This window comes from Lucilia sericata, unplaced genomic scaffold (assembly GCF_015586225.1).
Source record: "Lucilia sericata isolate MDLA Ls3-8-SP2 unplaced genomic scaffold, ASM1558622v1 Contig000046F_arrow, whole genome shotgun sequence".
NCBI classification, from domain to species: Eukaryota; Metazoa; Arthropoda; class Insecta; order Diptera; family Calliphoridae; genus Lucilia; species Lucilia sericata.
In genome coordinates, this window is record NW_023994084.1 from 471,314 (window position 1) to 492,082 (window position 20,769).

Here is a 20,769-nt window from a genome sequence, read left to right on the forward strand (position 1 = left end):
TTCGTCTCCTGCAAGATTTTTTTCATCAGCAAATTGAAAAAGTCGTAGGATAGGTCATCGTCTTGTCGAAAAAGGGGTTTGCTCCTATCTTCACAGCACTCTTAGTGATCTTCATCGTCATAATGCAAAGCCGGACAATCTTCGTGGGAATACCAAGTTCAGAAATACCAACGTAGAATTTTTTCCCTTATTTGGCTATCAAACATAGCTTTATAGTCGACAAATAGCTAGTGAGTGTCGATTTGTATTTCCATTGTTTTCTCCAAGAGTTTATGTATCGTGAGACTTATCCCTAGGTAGTGGATTTATTATTCTTCAGACGGGCTATAGCTGTTCGTACTTCTATATGATCCGCAGCGGCGGATGAATTTCCCCCACCCATCAATCCGGGGGAAAGGAGGTGCTACCGATACCTCTAGACTGCCGGGACTATAAACTGGTGATGATCAAAAATAGCCTCGCTCTCTTTGAAATGATTTGAAATGAGGTCGAAACTGAGAACCACATAATATGATACCACGGGAACCGATAGCCTACAGGGAAGACTTTCTGACTTTGTCTTGTTCCGGTTGGAGAGGTTGGGGGAAGATAATGTCGGTTAAAAAACTGATGCACGGTGAAATCTTTAATTCTGCTGTTGCCGATACAACAGAGTGCCTTTGAGACTAAGCGTTGGGAATGAGTTGCTGTTAAGTGTATTTGATACAGGATGAATGTAGGGGTATACGGATCTCACCAACACGTATACCTTGAGTGAGTGTGTCGGATGTTGTTCTCAATGAGTGTGTCGCATGAATGAGAAGTGTACTGGGTTAAATGGTGATGGATGTAAGGTATATTATACAAGTGATACCATTGAATTTTTCTTCCATGTCCAAGTACGTTCATGGTTTACTCCGATCATACCTGATTTACCACAGTGTGTTCTCTGTGAGTAAGAACAAGTCCTCGGATTATTTGATGTATTCGTGTTTCGGTCTACGGAATACGTCGGCTGTTGACGACTCAACAGAGGCCATCCCATCTGCGTGGTTGTAAATGGAAGTGAAGTTTTTGCATTTCGGAAATTAACTCGTGCACTTGAGCAAAATGTCTCTCATCTTAGCAGGCAAACAGCCGTTTGCAGGGGTTAAAACGAGGTGGGTACCACCTGACAGCGCCACTGTTTACCCAAGTGGCAGTGTCATCTCAAGTAATGACACTGTGAGCCGACTTTAACTGGTCTCTTCAGGCATTGTTAAACGGCTATTGTTCCAATATCACTTGTTAAATCATTAAACAAGCTTTTAAATATATATTATTTTATTTTCAAATTATTCTACAATACAAACAACCTTCACCACTATTTCTGTGACCACATGTGTTGACACATTGATGTTATATTAAATTCACTATGCTTTATATTTTAGTTGTCAGTAAATAGAAATACAGGAGCAGTAGAATAAACATTTTCTATGTCCAGCTGCTTTCACACAGTCTTAGGTGGCTTATACAAATTGACTATTTGCTAAATACTATCTGCTAACTAGAGCAGTTTAAAGTTATTATTGTTGTAGTTAGAAAAAAACTCTCTGCTATGAATAACCAGAGCATTTATTTGTTATTTTTGTTTCTTATACAAATCAGCTTAGGATGGAAAAGTTTTATGTTTTTCTTTTTAAAATTTAATTGGCTATTTTCGTTACGCTATTTATAAGAAAAAATAAATCTTTAATAAAGAGGAATTAAACACATTATATTGATGTTTTGTGTAATTTATGAACTTGTTTGCAGTGACTGATTTTGTAAAGTACAACAATGGCAACATTTTTTAACAATGTCTGTCCTTCGTTTTGGTTAATGGAATAAAAAACAAGTAAAATACTTATATGTTTGTTACATAGGGGACAATGTCCTTTAAAATATGGTTAAAAGCAGTATACCCGACAAAGACCTAAAATTTAAGCAGCATGCTTATGCAAAGGGACGATCGGTAGAAACCGCTTTAAACGAAGTTTTCCACTACATAGGTGCATCCTTTGATAATAAACTGTATACACTGGCGGTATGAATTGAAAGCACATTCAAAAACGTGCACTTGAGACGGGCTCAATCGTGTGCCATGTGTACTACTTTAACCAAGACTCTGGAAACGTTGCTAGATATTCCACCCATTGAAACATATTTAATGGCGCTTACAGCCGAACGTCTCTTTACTTTAGGCGAACTGGCCAAAAGCGGTTATAGGACACGTCATCAATGTATACTGGATACATTAGAAGGTTATACACAATCATCGGATGTGCCTGATCGTATACCAGTCACAGAATATGTCGGAAACGCTGATCCCAGATATAATGTCTCGGTCAAGCGGAACATTAGAGCAAATACCAGTAGGCATTCGTTGCTACACGGATAGCTCTAAATTGAAGACCGTGAAACAGATATAGCCCCATTTACCTAATTATAACTCCAGACAGAAGTCCGAGCAATAACGGAATGTGTAAATTGGATTAGAATATATTAGGGCGATATCAGGTAATATAATTAAATCTAAGATATTCTTCCAGAATATTCTGTACCCATACATCATATGGATACAAGGCCACTCGGGAGGAGTCGGCAACGAACCTGACGAACGCAAAACCTTTCGACCCAACAAAAGTTGAATTAAAAATATAAGTGAGATAATCCAATAAGGCATATTGGATTAATGATTAGGTGGGTAGAACCACAAAGATCCTATGGGGTGACCCTGATGAATGCTAGAAGAGAAATCTCCTCAAAATGAGTAAGTCTTAGGATAGTATGATGGTACGTATTCTGAGTGGAGGAGCACATCTATGCAAAATTGGACGTGCGGATTCAGACGAATGTAGAGCATGTGGAGAGGACAGCGAAACTCTGGAGCACTTTCTTTGCCACTGTCAGGCATTCGTCGAAGTTAGATCCAAGTATCTTGGAAGTGATGTTATTCCGAAAATAACATTCCTGACTAACACTGATTGGAAAATTCTTAGGAGCGCACAACAGGCCCCTAGACCACTAGGTGTATTTCTTCGGATTTTATACATAGTATACATCCTTCTATTAACCAAACCTAATTATGTTAAAATAGAAAAAGCTAATTTTTATTATCCGATTGAGTTAAAATTTATTACTAGTTCTGGAACCGACGGAATAATTAGTCGCACCAAAGACAATTTTCCTTTTGGGGGGCAGGAATAATAATCGAAATTTGCCTGCAAATTGTTACCTTTCTGACCCACCTAAATGAGCTTATTTTTTCTATAAGCTCTTTCCGGATCATACAAATATTTTTTAAAGTACCCAAAGAAATTCTTTTCTATAAAAAAACCTGAAAGCTTTTTTATGTTGCAACTTTGGATGCTTTTAACTTTTCATAGGAATAAGATAACTCTATGGAAGTTTCTCTTGTTTTATCTGAAAACCAGTAGATATTTTTAAACCATTTTGAGGCCCTCCGTCGGTTTACCACATCTAAAAAACTAAAAAAAGATTGGCATATTTTTAAAATTAAAAAAATTAAACCTAAATGTATCTTTTGTAAGCATGTTTTTATAGAACTTTTCAAGGAGTAGTTATATTTTTAAATTATGCTTATTCGGATCATAAACGAATTATTGGAATTATTTTCTTATGAAAATGTGATACATGGGTGACCAATTTTGGATCTTAAATGGATCTTTGTCGAGTTTTGTATATGTGATACCTGACGGGACCAATTTTGAGGTCTCGAAAACTTCTCAGCTCCAACCATGTGAAATTTCGTTACTATATCTCCAATATTTCCAGAGATACTGAATAGAAAAAGTTTCTAAACCGCTGTGTGGTGGAGATCAAATAATACTTTAGTTCGCTGCTACAAGTCCCTATATGAAGATAGGGACTTGAACTGGCAATTTACGTTTTTATCATTCGCCAACAACTTAAAAAAAATAAATAAAACAATTTCTTTTTTAATGATTAAAAACAATTTTAAAACTATTTATTGGAAGATATAAAGGTTTTGTTTTCTTTACACATAATTATTATAAGTCAATACACAAAATAATTATTGAAAATTGTATTTTTAACTATTTTTATTTGTTTAATTTTCATTTCATTCATTCATACTCTGGTTAACAAAAATACAAAATAATTTAAATAATATTTAAGAAAAAAACATGATTTCATACAAAACTTATAACAATTATGCCTCTGAAGATCATAATTTAACAATTAACACAAGTCTTCTTCATTATCATAATATCAATATGATGAAAATTATAAATATTTTTGTTTATTATTATTAATATTTAAGATTAAAATAAATGAGTTAACTTAAGATATGAAGCCTTAACCACCAATAAAAATTTTAGAAATTCAATAAAGAACAATTTGTTTTTGGAAGACGTAGAAATGCCGGAAACAAAGAAAAAGTTGAATTTTTTCTTTTGAATTAGCAAAAAGAATTCGAGAATTGTATGAAAACTTTTGAAATACTTATGTAGTGGTGTGAGGTTAAATAATTTGTCAATTATTATTGGTTTCATGTTTTTTTTAAGTTTTTTTTCATGTATGTCTATATTGGCTTTGCCATATTCTTAATTTTTTATTATTTTTTTTGTTTAAATTTATTTTTGGTTTCGTATTTGCTAAAAACTAAAAAAGATTTTTGTTGAGTTGAAAAAAAAAAATATTAATTTAATTATAAATTACAAAATCATATTTAAAAGAAACTTAATTGTTAAAGAAAATTATTCGTTGTTAAACTATTTTTTTTCTCTTTGTTTTAGTTTTATGTATTAATGAGTTAGTATTTGTTTTATAATTATTTTATTTATTTGTTTTTTAATATTCTTATAAACTCTAACTAAATAAAATTAAATTGTTTTGTTTTATTTCTCTTACAATGAAAATTTTATTGATTAGTATTGATTAGCTGCCATAAATGGTATAAACGAAATGAATTTGTATTGAAATCAAATACGAAAAACTTGATTTATAATTACATTAAATTAGATTAATTAAGTCGTATTGTATTGTATTAATTATACAGTTGTGGGCACAAAAATAAAGGTGTATCTTAAAAATTACATAAAATTAATACTAAAAAATTTTTTATTAAATTTGACTATAAATCAGTACATGTCTTTATATATTTAATACATCTTACTTTTTTGTTGTTTTTTTTTTGTAATTTTTTTTGGCAGATTATTGTACAGTTTATTGATTCTGCAGCACTGCTATTATTTTGTTCACAATTGTACCAGCAGACTGTACTTGGGGTGCTAGTAAGTAGTTATTTTATGCTGTTGAGTTGAGTTCAAGGGCACGAACAGACGTACGGACCACTTGTTCTACTAAATTCATCTTAACTTCTCTAAGAGTAGTCCTTTCTTAATGCATGTGTTCTTGTTGTTATAGTATACCTAATAATATATATGTTTTTGTTGTTGTTGTTGTTTTGTATCCTTAATGAGTATTTTGAAAACATTCATACATGTATGGTTTTTTCTTGTTTTTATTGTTTGGTTTTTGCTAGATGCCTCATTTCAGTAGCGGGGTAATGACATGTTATTTGCTGGCTGTGATGTTTCAGTAATTACCGTTAATAGAGCCCCTTGTGAGGCATCCTACAGCTATACGAGATGACCATCGGCATCAGTAAAAGCTACTGCAGCCCCCGAAGTATTGAAGGTTGTCAGACTGTGTGGATTTGTGGGATCATATGCTGCACTGGCGGTCATTAGTAAATTATTACTAATGCCGGCCGAATTTGGTATATTTAGAACTTGTAAACTGCCAGGCGGTCCTGACATGGCCAACAAACCGGTATTTATCAGTGTCGGTGGCTGCTGTTGATGCTGATGCTTACTACGATTGGGATCCTTTAATATACTTTGTGGCTGTTTGGGTGTCGATGTTGGCACTGACATGAGACTTCCGTTGCCCAAACTTGAAGTGGTTGTTAGTGTTGACGAGGTAGATGATATATTCAGAGGATGTAAATCGTGCAGTAATTGTACTCCTCCCATATTTGTTGTTGTATGATGTGTTACATCAGGCGGTGGCACTTGTGAGACACCTTTCAGTATGCCGCGCCTTAAGGTGCCAGCACCACCGTTGCCCATCGGCTGAGCCGTCAAAATTGTACCGCTTATCATGGAGGCTTGTGAGACCGGTTGCAGATGGGCCATTGACATGGGTTGGGTAAAATCGATTTGTGTGGGATAATCCTTTAAATAGACAAATAGGAAAAATGTTCAATTAGTTGAAGGAAATTATTTTTTGAATATCAACATGTTTATAAAAAGTTATGTTCAAAATTAATCTAAAAAAATTATTAAAATTAAATTTTAATTTGATTTTCTATAGTTTCCGTTATTAAAGGGTTAAAAATTCTTTCTAAGTCTCTTTTAAAACTATATTTATTGTCTTTATCTCTTTGTATGCTTCTTTATAAAAATTCACCGACAGTTTAATGGGAAAACTTTTGCCATGCAGTAGAGCAGCTTTTGAAGGATAAACTCAAAATAAGTTGAGGGGTAAAATCTTGAATATCATATTAAGTTTTCTTACTTTCTTTTCAAACTCAAAATATGTATGTTATAGTTTTTTTTTATCTTCTTCATGTTTGAACTTGATAGTGAAGTTGATGTTTTTGTTATTTTGTATTTTTTTCGAAAAATGTTCTTGCATTTTCTTTCAAGAGACGACGAAGATTTGCGTTGAGGTTAGTTTATATTTAAGGAAATAAACAGTTTTTTTTTTTTTTGGCATGTCCTTTAGTCATATTTTAAATAGATAAGTTGTGGAATAAAATAGAAGAAAAATGGGAGTTGAAAATGTTAATCGAATTGTTATAATAACATTTTCATGTCAGATAAGATACAATTTTAAGAATTCATTTTAGGAAATTTTGTTTGTTTTTTGTTAAAGTGTTGATCAGATTTACAAAAAAAAACCAAAAACTTTGTTCAATAACCATTTAATTATTTTCTTAAATATTTAACTGGAATTTTATAGTTTTATTTTCGGTTTAAAGCAAAAAAAAACCCTTCACTTTGTCATCAATAATTTATATGATATTTTGCAACATTAAAGATTTAATTTAATTTTTATCTCCCTTTTTGTTTTTAACACACTGTTCTGTTTTAATTGTTCGTTTTTATCAATAAATTTTGCAGAAAAATTCCTCAATTTTTGTTCGTTTTTTTAAGTAACGCTTATGAATGGCTTTAAATTTAATTATTTTCATTTTTAACAACAATTTATTAACATTTTGTAACGCGCCCCGGTGCCAGTCATTTTATTCTTTTATTTTATTTATTTTTTATTTGTTTAATGGGTGCACGGCAACCAAAGTAAATGTTTCCTTTCGAAAAAAAAACCCAATAGTTTTACAAATATTTAATGTATACCAGTGTGTCTGCGGTAGGTTAGTTGTCAATGTTCTAGTCTGTTAGACTGGGGCTCCTCCGAGGAGGTCATAGGTTCGATTGCTACACAGAGGGAAAAAGAAATATACACGCCGTTACCAAATTGACACCAAATTGTTTATAATGTTTCAATAACATTCGTTGTCAAAGTATATACATACATACGTACGTACGACAACACTATGTAATGTTGACAACATTGCAACAATTCGTTGTCGAAATCTAAATTTCATACACATAAGTTGTCTAAATGTTAACAAACGTGGTAAGCTCACTATTAGCAACGGATTGTTGCAATATTTACAACGTTGCGTTGTCAACATTACATAGTGTTGTCGTACGTATGTATGTATATACTTTGACCACGGATGTTATTGAAAAATCATAAAATCCTAGGTGTCAATTTGGTACCCGGCGTGTATATTTCTTTTTCCCTCTGTATACCGGAGACACTGGTAAAGGCGCGTACAACAGATCCGCAGGAAGCCTAGATGTATTTCATAGGATTTGATGTATCATCCTTTCAAATTTACTATATAACTAATGAATATCAAATGTCTAGGTTAGGTTAGGTTAGGTTGATAGGAGGATGTATACTACATCAAATCCGAAGAAATACACCTAGGCCACTATCGGGCCTGTTGTGCGCTCCAATCAAATGTCTAACTACTTAGTTGACATGAATCATATCTGTACTGTTTATAAGTCAATTAGTTACTTTATATATTCCTGGTAATCAAGCTTTACGATAATCGTCACTTTTGTGTCTCTTTGAAATCGGAAGTGTAGCCAATTGCTTTACTTTTTGGAATGCAATTAAGAATAAATAATTATAGATAGTATACATTTCAAATTGTAATCGAGTAATCTGTAGACGATAAATAAACAAAAAAACGTATTCCTAAAAAATAGATACAATTTGTAATCGAACTGCTGGGCTATGCATTTTACTTGGGGTCATATACAAACGCAATTGTGTGTAAATATTTGTGATTATTTTTATTTGGAAAAATTTATACAGCCGGTACAAATGACCATTGGCAGCAATTACAATTTATATAAAATAAAGAGTTAAAAAAGAAAACATCGACTTATAGAATTACACTCGAAGTAAGATATATGTTAAACTGCTATTAACTATAAAACATGCCAATAAGCCTGATATACACACCTACATCCACAATTGTTGCAATTCTAAAATTGGCCAATATCCATCCATAACTCACCTAAACTGATATGGAAAATATATTAAAACGCACAAACTCATACACAATTTGTATTTTTTTGAAAACCAAACTTAGTTTGACGTTAACCAATTACCTGCAACTTTTCTAAATCTGTTGCAAGGTTTTGAAAATACATACAAATATAAAAAAAACTAAAATCTGTTGTTGACATGTTTATCAATTCAATTATATTCGTTTAAAAAAGTTGCAACATATATAAGTATAACAAGCAGCAAACAACCACCGCAACAGCAGCAACAAGAGCAAAATATGGATGAACTAAATTCCATTTATATTTTTCAACCATCAACCAACAACTAGTTAATAAAACGAGACACCTCAAAACCCTTAAAGTATTTATTTGTCAATTTGTCAACAGAAAATTTTGTTGATGTTTTTTTTTCATGAGTGTATTTATGAACAGTAGTTGTCTATTACTTATACACAAACACATGTGTAGACTAAAAAACACACTCTCTCTCACACAAACAAACATTTAAACCTGTAATCCTCATGAGCTGGAAAATTTAATGCAGTCAAGAGTAAAGTTTCTGATCCAGCCGCCAACAGGCTTAAAAATATAAAGTTGATAACAACAACAGCAACAAAAACAACACTTTAGATTTTTCTCTGTGTGTTCGTTCGTTCATTACTCGTTCGTGCATTCTTGTTTTATTTATTCATTTTATTTTTCTATTTTTTACGAATTTATTTTGTAAATTTCTCGATTTTTTTGTTTTTTGCTATGCATACAAATCCATATTGTCAGGTTGCATAAAAATTCCATATGGAATATTTTTAGTTTTATAAAAGAGACTTGTGAATTGTGTGAATTTGTTTTATTATTAAAAACTGATAAAAACCAAACGACAGCACTGCAGTAGGAAAAATATCTAAAGGAAAAAAATATCATACATGCACAATAACTTACTAATCTTGGCAATTAACACTGATTTTATATGAATTGAGTTGATGTTGTTTAATTTTTTATTTTTTTTTTAATTTTTTCTCTTCTGTCTTTTTAGTAACACATTTGAATTAAGCTATTTTTTGAATAGAAATAAGACTTGTGGTAATTTATTTTAGGATGAAGAGTTTTTTATTTATTCGAATATGTACATATTTATATACACAGTTTATGTGGAAAAGTAAACACATATGTATATACGATTATAGTACATAAAATGTGTTAAAAACCTTCAACTGTATACATAAATGGTTATATTTCTACACCGATATTAAAATGTATCGTTCATATTCACTTGTTCTAGTTCAGTTCTAGTTCAGTTTTAGTTCAGTTCTAGTTCAGTTCTAGTTCAGTTCTAGTTCAGTTCTAGTTCAGTTCTAGTTCAGTTCTAGTTCAGTTCAGTTCTAGTTCAGTTCTAGTTCAGTTATAGTTCAGTTCTAGTTCAGTTCTAGTTCAGTTCTAGTTCAGTTCTAGTTCAATTCTAGTTCAGTCTAGTTCAGTTCTAGTTCAGTTCTAGTTCAGTTCTAGTTCAGTTCTAGTTCAGTTCTAGTTCAGTTTCTAGTTCAGTTCTAGTTCAGTTCTAGTTCAGTTCTAGTTCAGTTCTAGTTCAGTTCTAGTTCAGTTCTAGTTCAGTTCTAGTTCAGTTCAGTTCAGTTCTAGTTCAGTTCTAGTTCAGTTCTAGTTCAGTTCTAGTTCAGTTCTAGTTCAGTTCTAGTTCAGTTCTAGTTCAGTTCTAGTTCAGTTCTAGTTCAGTTCTAGTTCAGTTCTAGTTCAGTTCTAGTTCAGTTCTAGTTCAGTTCTAGTTCAGTTCTAGTTCAGTTCTAGTTCAGTTCTAGTTCAGTTCTAGTTCAGTTCTAGTTCAGTTCTAGTTCAGTTCTAGTTCAGTTCTAGTTCAGTTCTAGTTCAGTTCTAGTTCAGTTCTAGTTCAGTTCTAGTTCAGTTCTAGTTCAGTTCTAGTTCAGTTCTAGTTCAGTTCTAGTTCAGTTCTAGTTCAGTTCTAGTTCAGTTCTAGTTCAGTTCTAGTTCAGTTCTAGTTCAGTTCTAGTTCAGTTCTAGTTCAGTTCTAGTTCAGTTCTAGTTCAGTTCTAGTTCAGTTCTAGTTCAGTTCTAGTTCAGTTCTAGTTCAGTTCTAGTTCAGTTCTAGTTCAGTTCTAATTCATTCTAGTTCAGTTCTAGTTCAGTTCTAGTTCAGTTCTAGTTCAGTTCTAGTCATTCTAGTTCAGTTCTAGTTAATTTTCAGTTCAGTTCTAGTTCAGTTCTAGTTTCAGGTTCTAGTTCAGTTTCTAGTTCGTTCTAGTTCAGTTCTAGTTCAGTGCTAGTCAGTTCTAGTTCAGTTCTAGTTCAGTTCTAGTTCAGTTCTAGTTCAATTCTAGTTTCAGTTCTAGGTCAGTTCTAGTTTCAGTTCTAGTTCAGTTCCTAGTTCAGTTCTAGTTCAGTTCTAGTTCAGTTCTAGTTCAGTTCTAGTTCATTCTAGTTCATTCTAGTTCAGTTCTAGTTCAGTTCTAGTTCAGTTCTAGTTCAAGTTCTAGTTCAGTTCTAAGTTCAGTTCATGTTCAGTGTCTAGTGTCAGTTCTGTAGTTCAGTTCTAGTTCAGTTCTAGGTTCAGTTCTAGTTCAGTTCTAAGTTCAGTTCTAATTCAGTTTTCAGTTTTTCTTATCTGAAGTTTTTTTAATAACTTCTTAAAGAAAGATATTTCTGTAATTTTTGGAATTTAATTTTATACTTATTGAGACAAAGGTTGAGTAAAGTTCAGTCCGTATCCCAGTAACAAATACTGCTTAAAAGGAAAGCAGTATGGGCAACATAATATCTTGCTATTATTTCTATTTGAGTCTGCAGAGAAGTAGACTGTACATTAAACGAAGGTATAATAATATTAATGTTAATAACATGTAATAATTCGCTCAGTATGCATTTTGTTGAAAAATCGCAAAAATCTGTTTCCATCTGCTATATTATAATATATTTCAGATATAGTTTAAATGCAACTGATGTTCTTGCTTATTTCTTAGAAGTACATATTGTGTTTGTTTGAAAAGCCGATTAATGTTCGTATCCTGGAACTTTAAAAGTGCTAACACTAAACGCTAAGTGATTAAATAAATTGCTGGGATTTGTAGAAAAATTTCTAAACTATAATCAATTTGATTGCGCAGCCATATTCACCAACAAATGTACTTATAGTAAAAAAATTATTTTGGTTTTGTTTTTTTTCTATATTATTTTTTATTGTACTATTGTTGTTGTGTATTTTATTTATTTATATACATATGTAGGTATGAATCTATCGTATAGAAAGAATGCTTACGGTTAAATGATGCTATAGAAATAAACTTTAAATTGTTTGGCGGTATCATTTCACTTAAAAACCCCACAGTTCGAGGTGAGTTTAATAACAATTTTTTGGGGGGTTTTAAGATTCCAATTTTACGGACTATTTATGGTCAATCATTTGTTATCAAGTCATTGACGATTGACTTCCTTTTGCATTAAATAGTAACTCTAAAGTAATGACTAATCAAATGATCTAAAAATATTCAAAAACCGCTGGGATGTGTATCTGTATATACAGTCATATATGTGTAGATATATGTTTTCATACATGTGTGGGTTTATTTGATTTGATTTTATTTTATATAGAAAAATCTGCCATTTGGAGGAAGAAAAATCATTCAGTCAGTCAGTTTATTTGTTGTTTATTCTATTGTCTATTTTATATAGTGTTTAAATCGTCTAACTATTATCCTTGCTCTACAATACCAAAGATACTTACATATACATATATACATATGTATGTGAGTATCTATGTATGCTTCACCACCACAGCCTCTTCTCTTTTTCCAGATATTTTTTCGATTTTTTTTTATTTTCCTTTTTAATTTTATATGCGAGTATTTTTTATTTATTTATCTGTTATTTTTTCTGTTTTTTTTTTTTCTTCTGCTACTCATTGATAACTTTAGGATACGTTAGTTGCACGAGCAACAACAATGGTTTTAAGCTTTTAAGGATTTTCGTTTAAAATAAGTAAGTTTGGAATTTGTGTGCTTGTGTTGTTGCTTATTGTTTGTTTGTTTTTCTGTTATTTTTCAAAAGAAATGGGGAGTTTCTAAGAAGAGTTTTATTTTCTTTAGTTTTTCTTTTTTTTTTTGATTGAGTATAAAGGAAATTAATCCATTAAAAAACGTATTACCGCTTCTCATTGATGATAATGTTGATGAAATGATGCTGTCTATGATGATGATAATAATGACAATGTTAAAGAGACATAAGTACATATACATATAATTACATTAGGGTGATTTTTCTTTATTGGAATTCAATCTTAGAACTTGGTAAGCTGCGTTCATTAGAGAACAAACGAATTGTTTGGGAAATACTTGGCCTGATCGACGCTTATTGTTTAATCGAATCAGCAATATGAACACATACATACTTATGTATGTATGTATGTTTGTAGATATTTATAAAAATGTATTGAACATTCGTCTAAATTATTTGGATTGTTTGCAATACTATTAAAGTTTTCTCTTTTGCTTTTGGTTAAATATATTTATGTTAAATCTTTGTTTTTTGGTTTAGTGTTTGTGGGTATAGAATTGGTTTTCCTTAAACTTGACTTTTATATAAAAATTATTAAATCCACAAAACAATATGGTTCATATCTAATCAATAAAGAATGTGTGTGTGAGAGTTTTAGGGTAAATAAGTATGTGTGTATATATGTATATAAAAGTATATGAGTAGTTTTGGACTTAATATTCTAAGAATTTTAGGCTTTAGCTAAAAAAAAGAAAAGAAAAGAAAAACTTTGTTGTGTTTTTTTCTTGTTGCTTTTAGATTTTCTTTTTGTATTTTAGTCAAGTTAAGAACATTAAACTAACCACTGTTACCAAAGTCTTAAAAGTTTTCTAGGACTACGACTTCTACTATTCGAACTACATGTTAAACAAACTTCGTTAGTTGGTCTGTTGATACTTCATAAACATATAATATTTACGTGTATATGCTGTATGCCACATACAGATCCTGCAACAACACCTCATCCTACTGCCCACTCATCTCCTCTCTAAGGCCAATGTTCTAACTATAATATTTACACGCACATACTTTTCTATACATACATAGACTTTGTAAGGGACATGACAAAACTTTTATAATGCCAGAGGTTCTTTAAGTCGTTTCTCTATGGCTTCCTTTTTTCCCCTGACTTTTTTGTTCATATTTTGGTTATACTTTTGCTTGCCATGTTGCTTTTTATTTTATTGGTCGAAAAAACAGTTGAAGTTTTAAATGGGGACAAACGAAAAGGAGTTGAAAAGTTTAGTTAAACTTGTAACAAATTGTTTTAAAGTCATTTTCCTACCAGTTGGTATCGTTTAAATTGAAAATAAAAAGGTTTTAGTTTAGTTTGCCAAATGTCATACGATTTTTCTGTTGTTTTATGTAAAAATTTGTTAGTGTGTGGGTTATTTTATGCAAATTTTTGTTTTGCTCCATATGTGCGTATATGTATAGGTACATATGTATGTAAGTATGTTAAAGTGTGCTAAACTGCATTTGGTGTTTCAAAGTGCAAGGTAAACAACTAGAACATAAATGTACAATTTTTAGTTTTTCTTGTTGTAAGGAGAAATTTTAAAAAATCAAACAAAAAAACTTTTCTATATTTTCTATTTATTTTTGCCATGAACTATTAACTAAACATTGGATAAAGAAAGCATTACAGATAAATATGAATAAAAAATCTAGTATGAAGATCATGGAAAATTGTTGAACCTAGAGTTTTGCCAAGTTATAACAAATAAAGTTAAAAACTTATCCGAAATTTTCTTATATATCTAACAATTATTTAACCAATTTCTCATTCATAACAAAAAATCTTAGATCTAGAACTTTAATATTTTAGGCTAAATTTATAGGTTCAATACTTTTTTACAAAAATTATATGAATTATTTCAATGTATGGTTTTTTGTTGTTTTCGTTATTTTTTGTTAACTTTTGCAAAATGTAAATACATAGTGGTGAAGTTCTTTTTGTGGGTCAACACGTGCGGCATGTTTTACAAGACCACTTTACTAAACCATTAATTATATTTTAAGGTTTTTGAGTTAAAATGTGTGCAATTTTTTCTGTTTTTTCAAAATAAATTTTATGTGAAAACCTACACTGAAAATATAATACTCTGAAAGTACTGGTAGTAGTTTTATACTTATAAATGTATGTATTTATGAACTCAGCTATATATATTTATATAAATTTTATATACATATATATGTACATAAGTATGTGTGTACGTTTTTAAAAATAAATTTTTGTTTATTTTGGTTTTGTTCACTTGACTTTTATGGCTAGAAAATTGACCACAAAAACTAAAAATATACAAACTTTTATTTATATGTATGTATTTACATTCATACATTTAAATAAACATTTAGTTTTTCCATTTTTGACATTGTATTTATACCATAAATTACTATTGTTTAGAGCTTATTATAAGTTTGTGCTAAAGTTTGTAACATATTGGTTATATAACTACCATCAGATCAGAATCACTTTCACTAAAATAGTTAAACCTATAACCTAGTCGCATAAATGTCTAACAAATCGCAACATTAAAAACAATATATAGTGTTCGTCCTCGGTTAAAACCGAAGACCAATAGTATAAGTTCTAAAAATTGGCCTTATCATCAGATTTTCGAGATATTGAGTCATCGAAAATCTCACTTTTATGGCCATAGTTGGGACGTTTTAACTGTTGATCGAATCAAATAAGAGCAAAAGTTAGTTTTTTTAATTTAGGACACGATACCTCAGAAAACCTTATTGCAGTATAGCTCAGCATAAAGTTTTACTGATCCATGAAAATCGGATCATATTAATTTAAGCTCAAATAAGAGCCCGCTACCAAAAGATCGTGTGTGTTCGACTTTTTATACTTCTTATCTTATTTGATTTTTATACCCTACATCACTTTGGTGGGGAGAGTAATATTGGTCCTATACCCACCTTAAAGTATACCAATCGGCTTAGAATCATTTTCTGAGTCGATTTAGCTATGTCCGTCCGTCCATGTAAACATTGTAATCAAACTACAATTGAAATGCAATTTTGAAGATAATTCAATGAAATTTGGAACATGATCTTCTATGGTATCGGAGACAAATCCTATTGAAAATGGTTAACATCGGTCCATTATTTCACCTAGCCCCCATACAACTGAACCCCTGAATAGGGCTTGTAAACCTTGTAATCAAACTACAGGTCGCAATTTTGAAGATAATTCAATGAAATTTGGCAGATGATCTTTTATCCGGTACCGGAGACGAAGCCTATTGAAATGGTTAACATCGGTCCATTTTCTCACCTAGCCCTCTTACAACTGAACCCCGGAATAGGGCTTGTAAACCTTGTTATCAAACTACAGGTCGCAATTTTGGAGATAATTCAATGAAATTTGGCAGATGATCTTTTATCCGGTACCGGAGACGAAGCTTATTGAAAATGGTTAACATCGCTCCATTATTTCACCTAGCCCCCACACAAGTTCATAATTATGTTTAATATACTCGTATCTCAGCAAAAAACTGCAAAACCAAGCCTTGATGACTCTCATGAATTTTATAATTATAGGGTCTCATTTGACCATAGCTCCTTATCCCCCTTCAAAATTTGACTTAAATGTCCACAATTTTGTTCAACAATAAATGGCTTAAGTATAATTCAAGGCAAGGTACAATTCAACTTAAATGCTTAATAATGAAAACTAAATCACATTTAGGTTATTATATGGTGGGCCTCGCCCGACTATAATTTTGTACTTGTCGTATGAATATGAAAGAGTAAAATTTTAAATATTTATTAGTCCTGTTAAAAGAATAACCAATCTCAATCCCCAAAAAAAATCCTTGAAATAAAACTTTTTTAAATTAAAAATAAGAATAACTTACTTTTTCTGAATTCTAGTAAAAATAAAAGTTCTACGAAAATACTAGAACTAATAAATTAAAGTTAAATACAAACATCCCAGTTGGCAAAATGATCGTTGACGACATTGTCTTTGACGAATCATGAAACATATTTTCGAAGTTTTCCCCTATCACTGAAGTTAACGAAAAGATTAGTGTCATCTTTTAAACCCTATTAGAGACAAGTTGAGCGACAACATCTTAAATATTGTTCGCTATTTACACTGTTAAAGACAAAATGTAAGATGATGTCTTCAAAAATGACATTAAAATCGTTGACGACAAAGTAGACGATATTGTCGTCCATAAAATCGTTAACGATAAAGTAAAAGAAATTGTCGCTCATATAATCGTTGACTATATTGTTGTCGCCTTTATATTCGTTAATGACAAACCTGTGGACATTGTCATCTATGTAATCGTTGACGATATAGTGGTGGATTTAATCCTCTATAATGACGTCAGTGAATATATAGCCGAAGTTTTCACTGTTATTGCCTGAACAACAAACTGAGCGACATTGTCTCTCGTTAGGTCGTCCATGATTTTCGAGAGATTTGTTTGTACAAATCGTTGACGATTGGTCCCGGCTGTCCTACATTTGCCTTCCAGGACTTTAGATTGTCTTAAAGACATACCCAACTGGAATATTCTTATAAAAAAACGTACAACTAAAAGTGTATGATGTTTTGAATGTTTTATTACAGTAGCGAGCATAAAAAATTCAACTCTTGATATTTTATTGCAAATTAGTCAAAAACGACTCTTGAAATAAAGGTGCCTTTTTTTGAAGCTCACATTTTCGCGTACTAATTTTCATTTATAGAGTCATAACAAAGAAACGCCTTGAATTAGCGAAACTCTAACAGCATAGACGGCTTTACGAAATCCACATACGACTCACCTGTGCGTAACACTTTTACTAATTGTCATTATGATATTTTTTCTTAGTATTTGTCATACTAAAATGTCTCTAATAAATAACCGAAATTAATTACAAGATATAAACTAACTACTATTTTTTTTTTGCATTCAATAAATTATTTATTCTTTATGTTGTAAGAAATTAAATTAATTTGCTATGTGAAGTAATAAAAATTAATCTTTGTAATAGTTATCACCCTAAGATGTGTATTGTTTTATTCTTACAATTACAGCAATAATATTACACATAAAGAGAGGGTTCTGGTCATATATGAATGTATGTAGCATACGCTTACATATATGTGTGTATTTAACATTTTTTTAAGTCCCACTTACATCTGTTCATATGAACAACTAGTACTGTCCTTAAAAAAAATAGTAAATTTGAATGTTTCCTAATTCATTCTTTGTTGTAACAAATTATAACGACCTTCATCAAAATCATTACGATTTCGATTAAAATCGAAACTAAAAGCTGAAGTATTTTTATGCTCACGTCTAATGTGTACATTTACATACTTATACAATATTGTGTTGGTAGTTTTTTTTCTGTTCCTGTTGACTCAGCAACACAATTATGTAGCTGTCATCCTTTCAGTACAGTTAATTACTACTTCCGTATGTTGGATCGATCCACTAGGCAACGTTGTCCTTCGTCTTTATGCTAGTCGAACTTTATTTTCATTGTAATGTGTGTGGATGCATGTAGGAGTAGATGTTGTTAAAACCCTGCAGTTTAAAGTGGTTGTACCTAACTAATGTACCTAACTAATGTTATCAACACAGAGTAAAAGATGAGCTGTCTGATTGTGTGATCTTATTTTTGTACGTATGACAAGAAGTAAGAGAGGGTGATGGCGAGTTTTAGCTAATATCTGACTTAAGCTCTATCAAATCTGATTTAATTGGGGTTAACTAATAAGCTGTACATACGTACGACAACACTTTGTAATGTTGAAAACATTGCAACAATTCGTTGTCGAAATCTAAATTTTATACACATCCGTTGTCTAAATGTTAACAAACGTGTTAAGCTCACTATTGAAAAACAATCCGTTGCCAATAGTTTGTTAACATTTAGACAACGGATGTGTATAAAATGTACAACGTTGCGTTGTCAACATTACATAGTGTTGTCGTGCGTATGTATATACTTCGACAACAGATGTTATTGAACAGTTATAAACTCTTTGGTACCAGGCGCGTATATTTCCTTTTCCCTCTGTGTAGATATTTTAAGACGTGCTCGGCCAATAAATCTTTATTTTTCCTTTGATCACTAATGGTTAACATACTTTGCAATAGATTACTTATGGCAGCTATAATAACTAGTTCCGAAAATACAGCCCAGAGGAAAAGGTTAGAAGTGATTTCAGTTTTAATAACTCAAAAGTGATGATAAGGTGACACATACATATATTGTCATGTCTCCCTACAAAACTGTTGGGAAATTTCCTTTACTCTACTTTATTTTGCTTCTTACTCTTTCTCAATTGTTGCATTAAAATTGTTCTGATTTCTTTTATAATTTTTTTTTGTAGTTGTTGCTGTTGAATTTTTGCAACTTTTTTTTGGGTACAAGTTGATTAACGTGTGCTCGTTCAAATCATTGCAATCAGTTTGGAATCAAAAAACAAAATAAGAAAAAAAAAACTATTTTTGGCCTCATTGTAGCTCAAAAGTTAAGAGCAGGAGGCCTTTATTGAGTTTAAGTGTGACAAATGAAAGACAATTTTAAAAAGCAGAGATTGATGCGAAAGCAGTTATGGACATGGTAGGCGGCATTTCATAGCCAAAAAAAGCTGAAAATGTCTCTCAATAAAAATTACAGGAAATTAAGAAGAAAGTCTACTTAATACATGTCCTTTAAATACATTAATGTGTAATCATGTTCATATGTACTTGTGTATAAGTGTTGGAGTATTAAATGCATTTATATTAATTATTGCATTGTATACGTTTAAAATTCCTTGTAATTCATTAAATGTATTTAAATTTAAAATATAAAACACATACATATGTACGTATTCTTCCCGAGTATTTAAAATTTATGAAAATTCTATGAATATTCCGATTGAAAGTTGTGATTTATATAAAAAGAAATTGGTTCAAACACAATTCCTCTAATAATCCATTGATAAATACATATGTATGTATGTTTTTGTAAGTGAAAGTTACACACATCATATAATTAACATCTTCAAATTTTACGAAATAATTAAGCCAATCATTTATAATCATAAGGACTTATCAATTGACATCATTATCTCATGGTAAAAAAAATATGTTAGTTACCTGTTGTCAACCTTTTATTGTTAACGTTATAATTAAAAATGCTTTATGTTGGCAATACATACATAATGTCTGTATGTTCTAAGGATTTTTTTCCATGGCAACAATATATTTATTTTATTTACTTTTATTCTGCGTGCATCAACAACAATAACACCAGCTGTTAAATTAAATTGCTCTATGATTGCAACGTTGGAACATAGGATTTAATTTAACTAGTTATTTGTTCTTTTGCTTTCACAACAACTGCACATCATCTTTGTTTCTTGTTTGTTAATAGTTTTAAAAGAATTTTATATATAGACTTTTTTTGCTGATCATAGTTATTGGGATTTGTTTGAAAATTTCTTATTAGTTTGCTTTGGAGTTACACCCTGCTTTTCTTTTTTTTTTTTTTGTTTTTGCATCCACTCCCAACATCAATATTGTTGCTTCTGCAACAACAAAATCTTGGTAATAAACTCGAGCATATCGTTTAAAGTTCAGAGCTGTTTTTCTACAATAAATAGTTGAAAAAGTTGCAATATTAATAAAGTGAGTGAATAGAGAGTGAGTGACACAGGCAACACGACAAACACATGGGCTTAAAAGGAAATAAAATGCAACATTTCAAAAGAACATAGACTGCGGCTTTTTGAATGGGTTTCAGTTCAACTCAATTGTTTTAATGCTGCAGCAGCTGTTCCCTGTTAAAGTTGTGTGTACTTAAATATGTACTCGACAGGGTATTAAGTATTTTTGTATGTGTGTTGGTTATTTTTTTTTTTTTTGTTTAAACCTTTGTATATTGAAAATTTTCCATATAAATAAATACAGTGGAGAAAAAAGTTTAAAGAAATTTTAAAACGCAACAGTATAGAGTACTACTGTTATTTATATTTATGTTAAATAAACGAAATAGTGAACTGATCTTTAATAAACGATTTTTGGGAACCGAAAATTCATATCCTAAGTTGGTGGTTAAA

The 20,769-nt window shown here is 31.0% G+C and overlaps 1 protein-coding gene across 5 annotated transcripts in view; it reads right to left on the bottom strand.

The window, feature by feature from the left end:
- Positions 1–4,134: 4,134 nt before the first annotated feature.
- The window catches only part of LOC119615197 (nephrin), a 306,013-nt gene continuing 289,378 nt past the window's right edge, over positions 4,135–20,769 (bottom strand). For all 5 annotated transcript variants that reach the window (XM_037971292.1, XM_037971298.1, XM_037971284.1 and 2 more), the window contains one exon: positions 4,135–6,221. In XM_037971292.1, the coding sequence (XP_037827220.1) occupies positions 5,625–6,221 (597 nt within the window). In that variant the 3' untranslated portion in view covers positions 4,135–5,624. The remainder of the gene's footprint in view (positions 6,222–20,769) is intronic.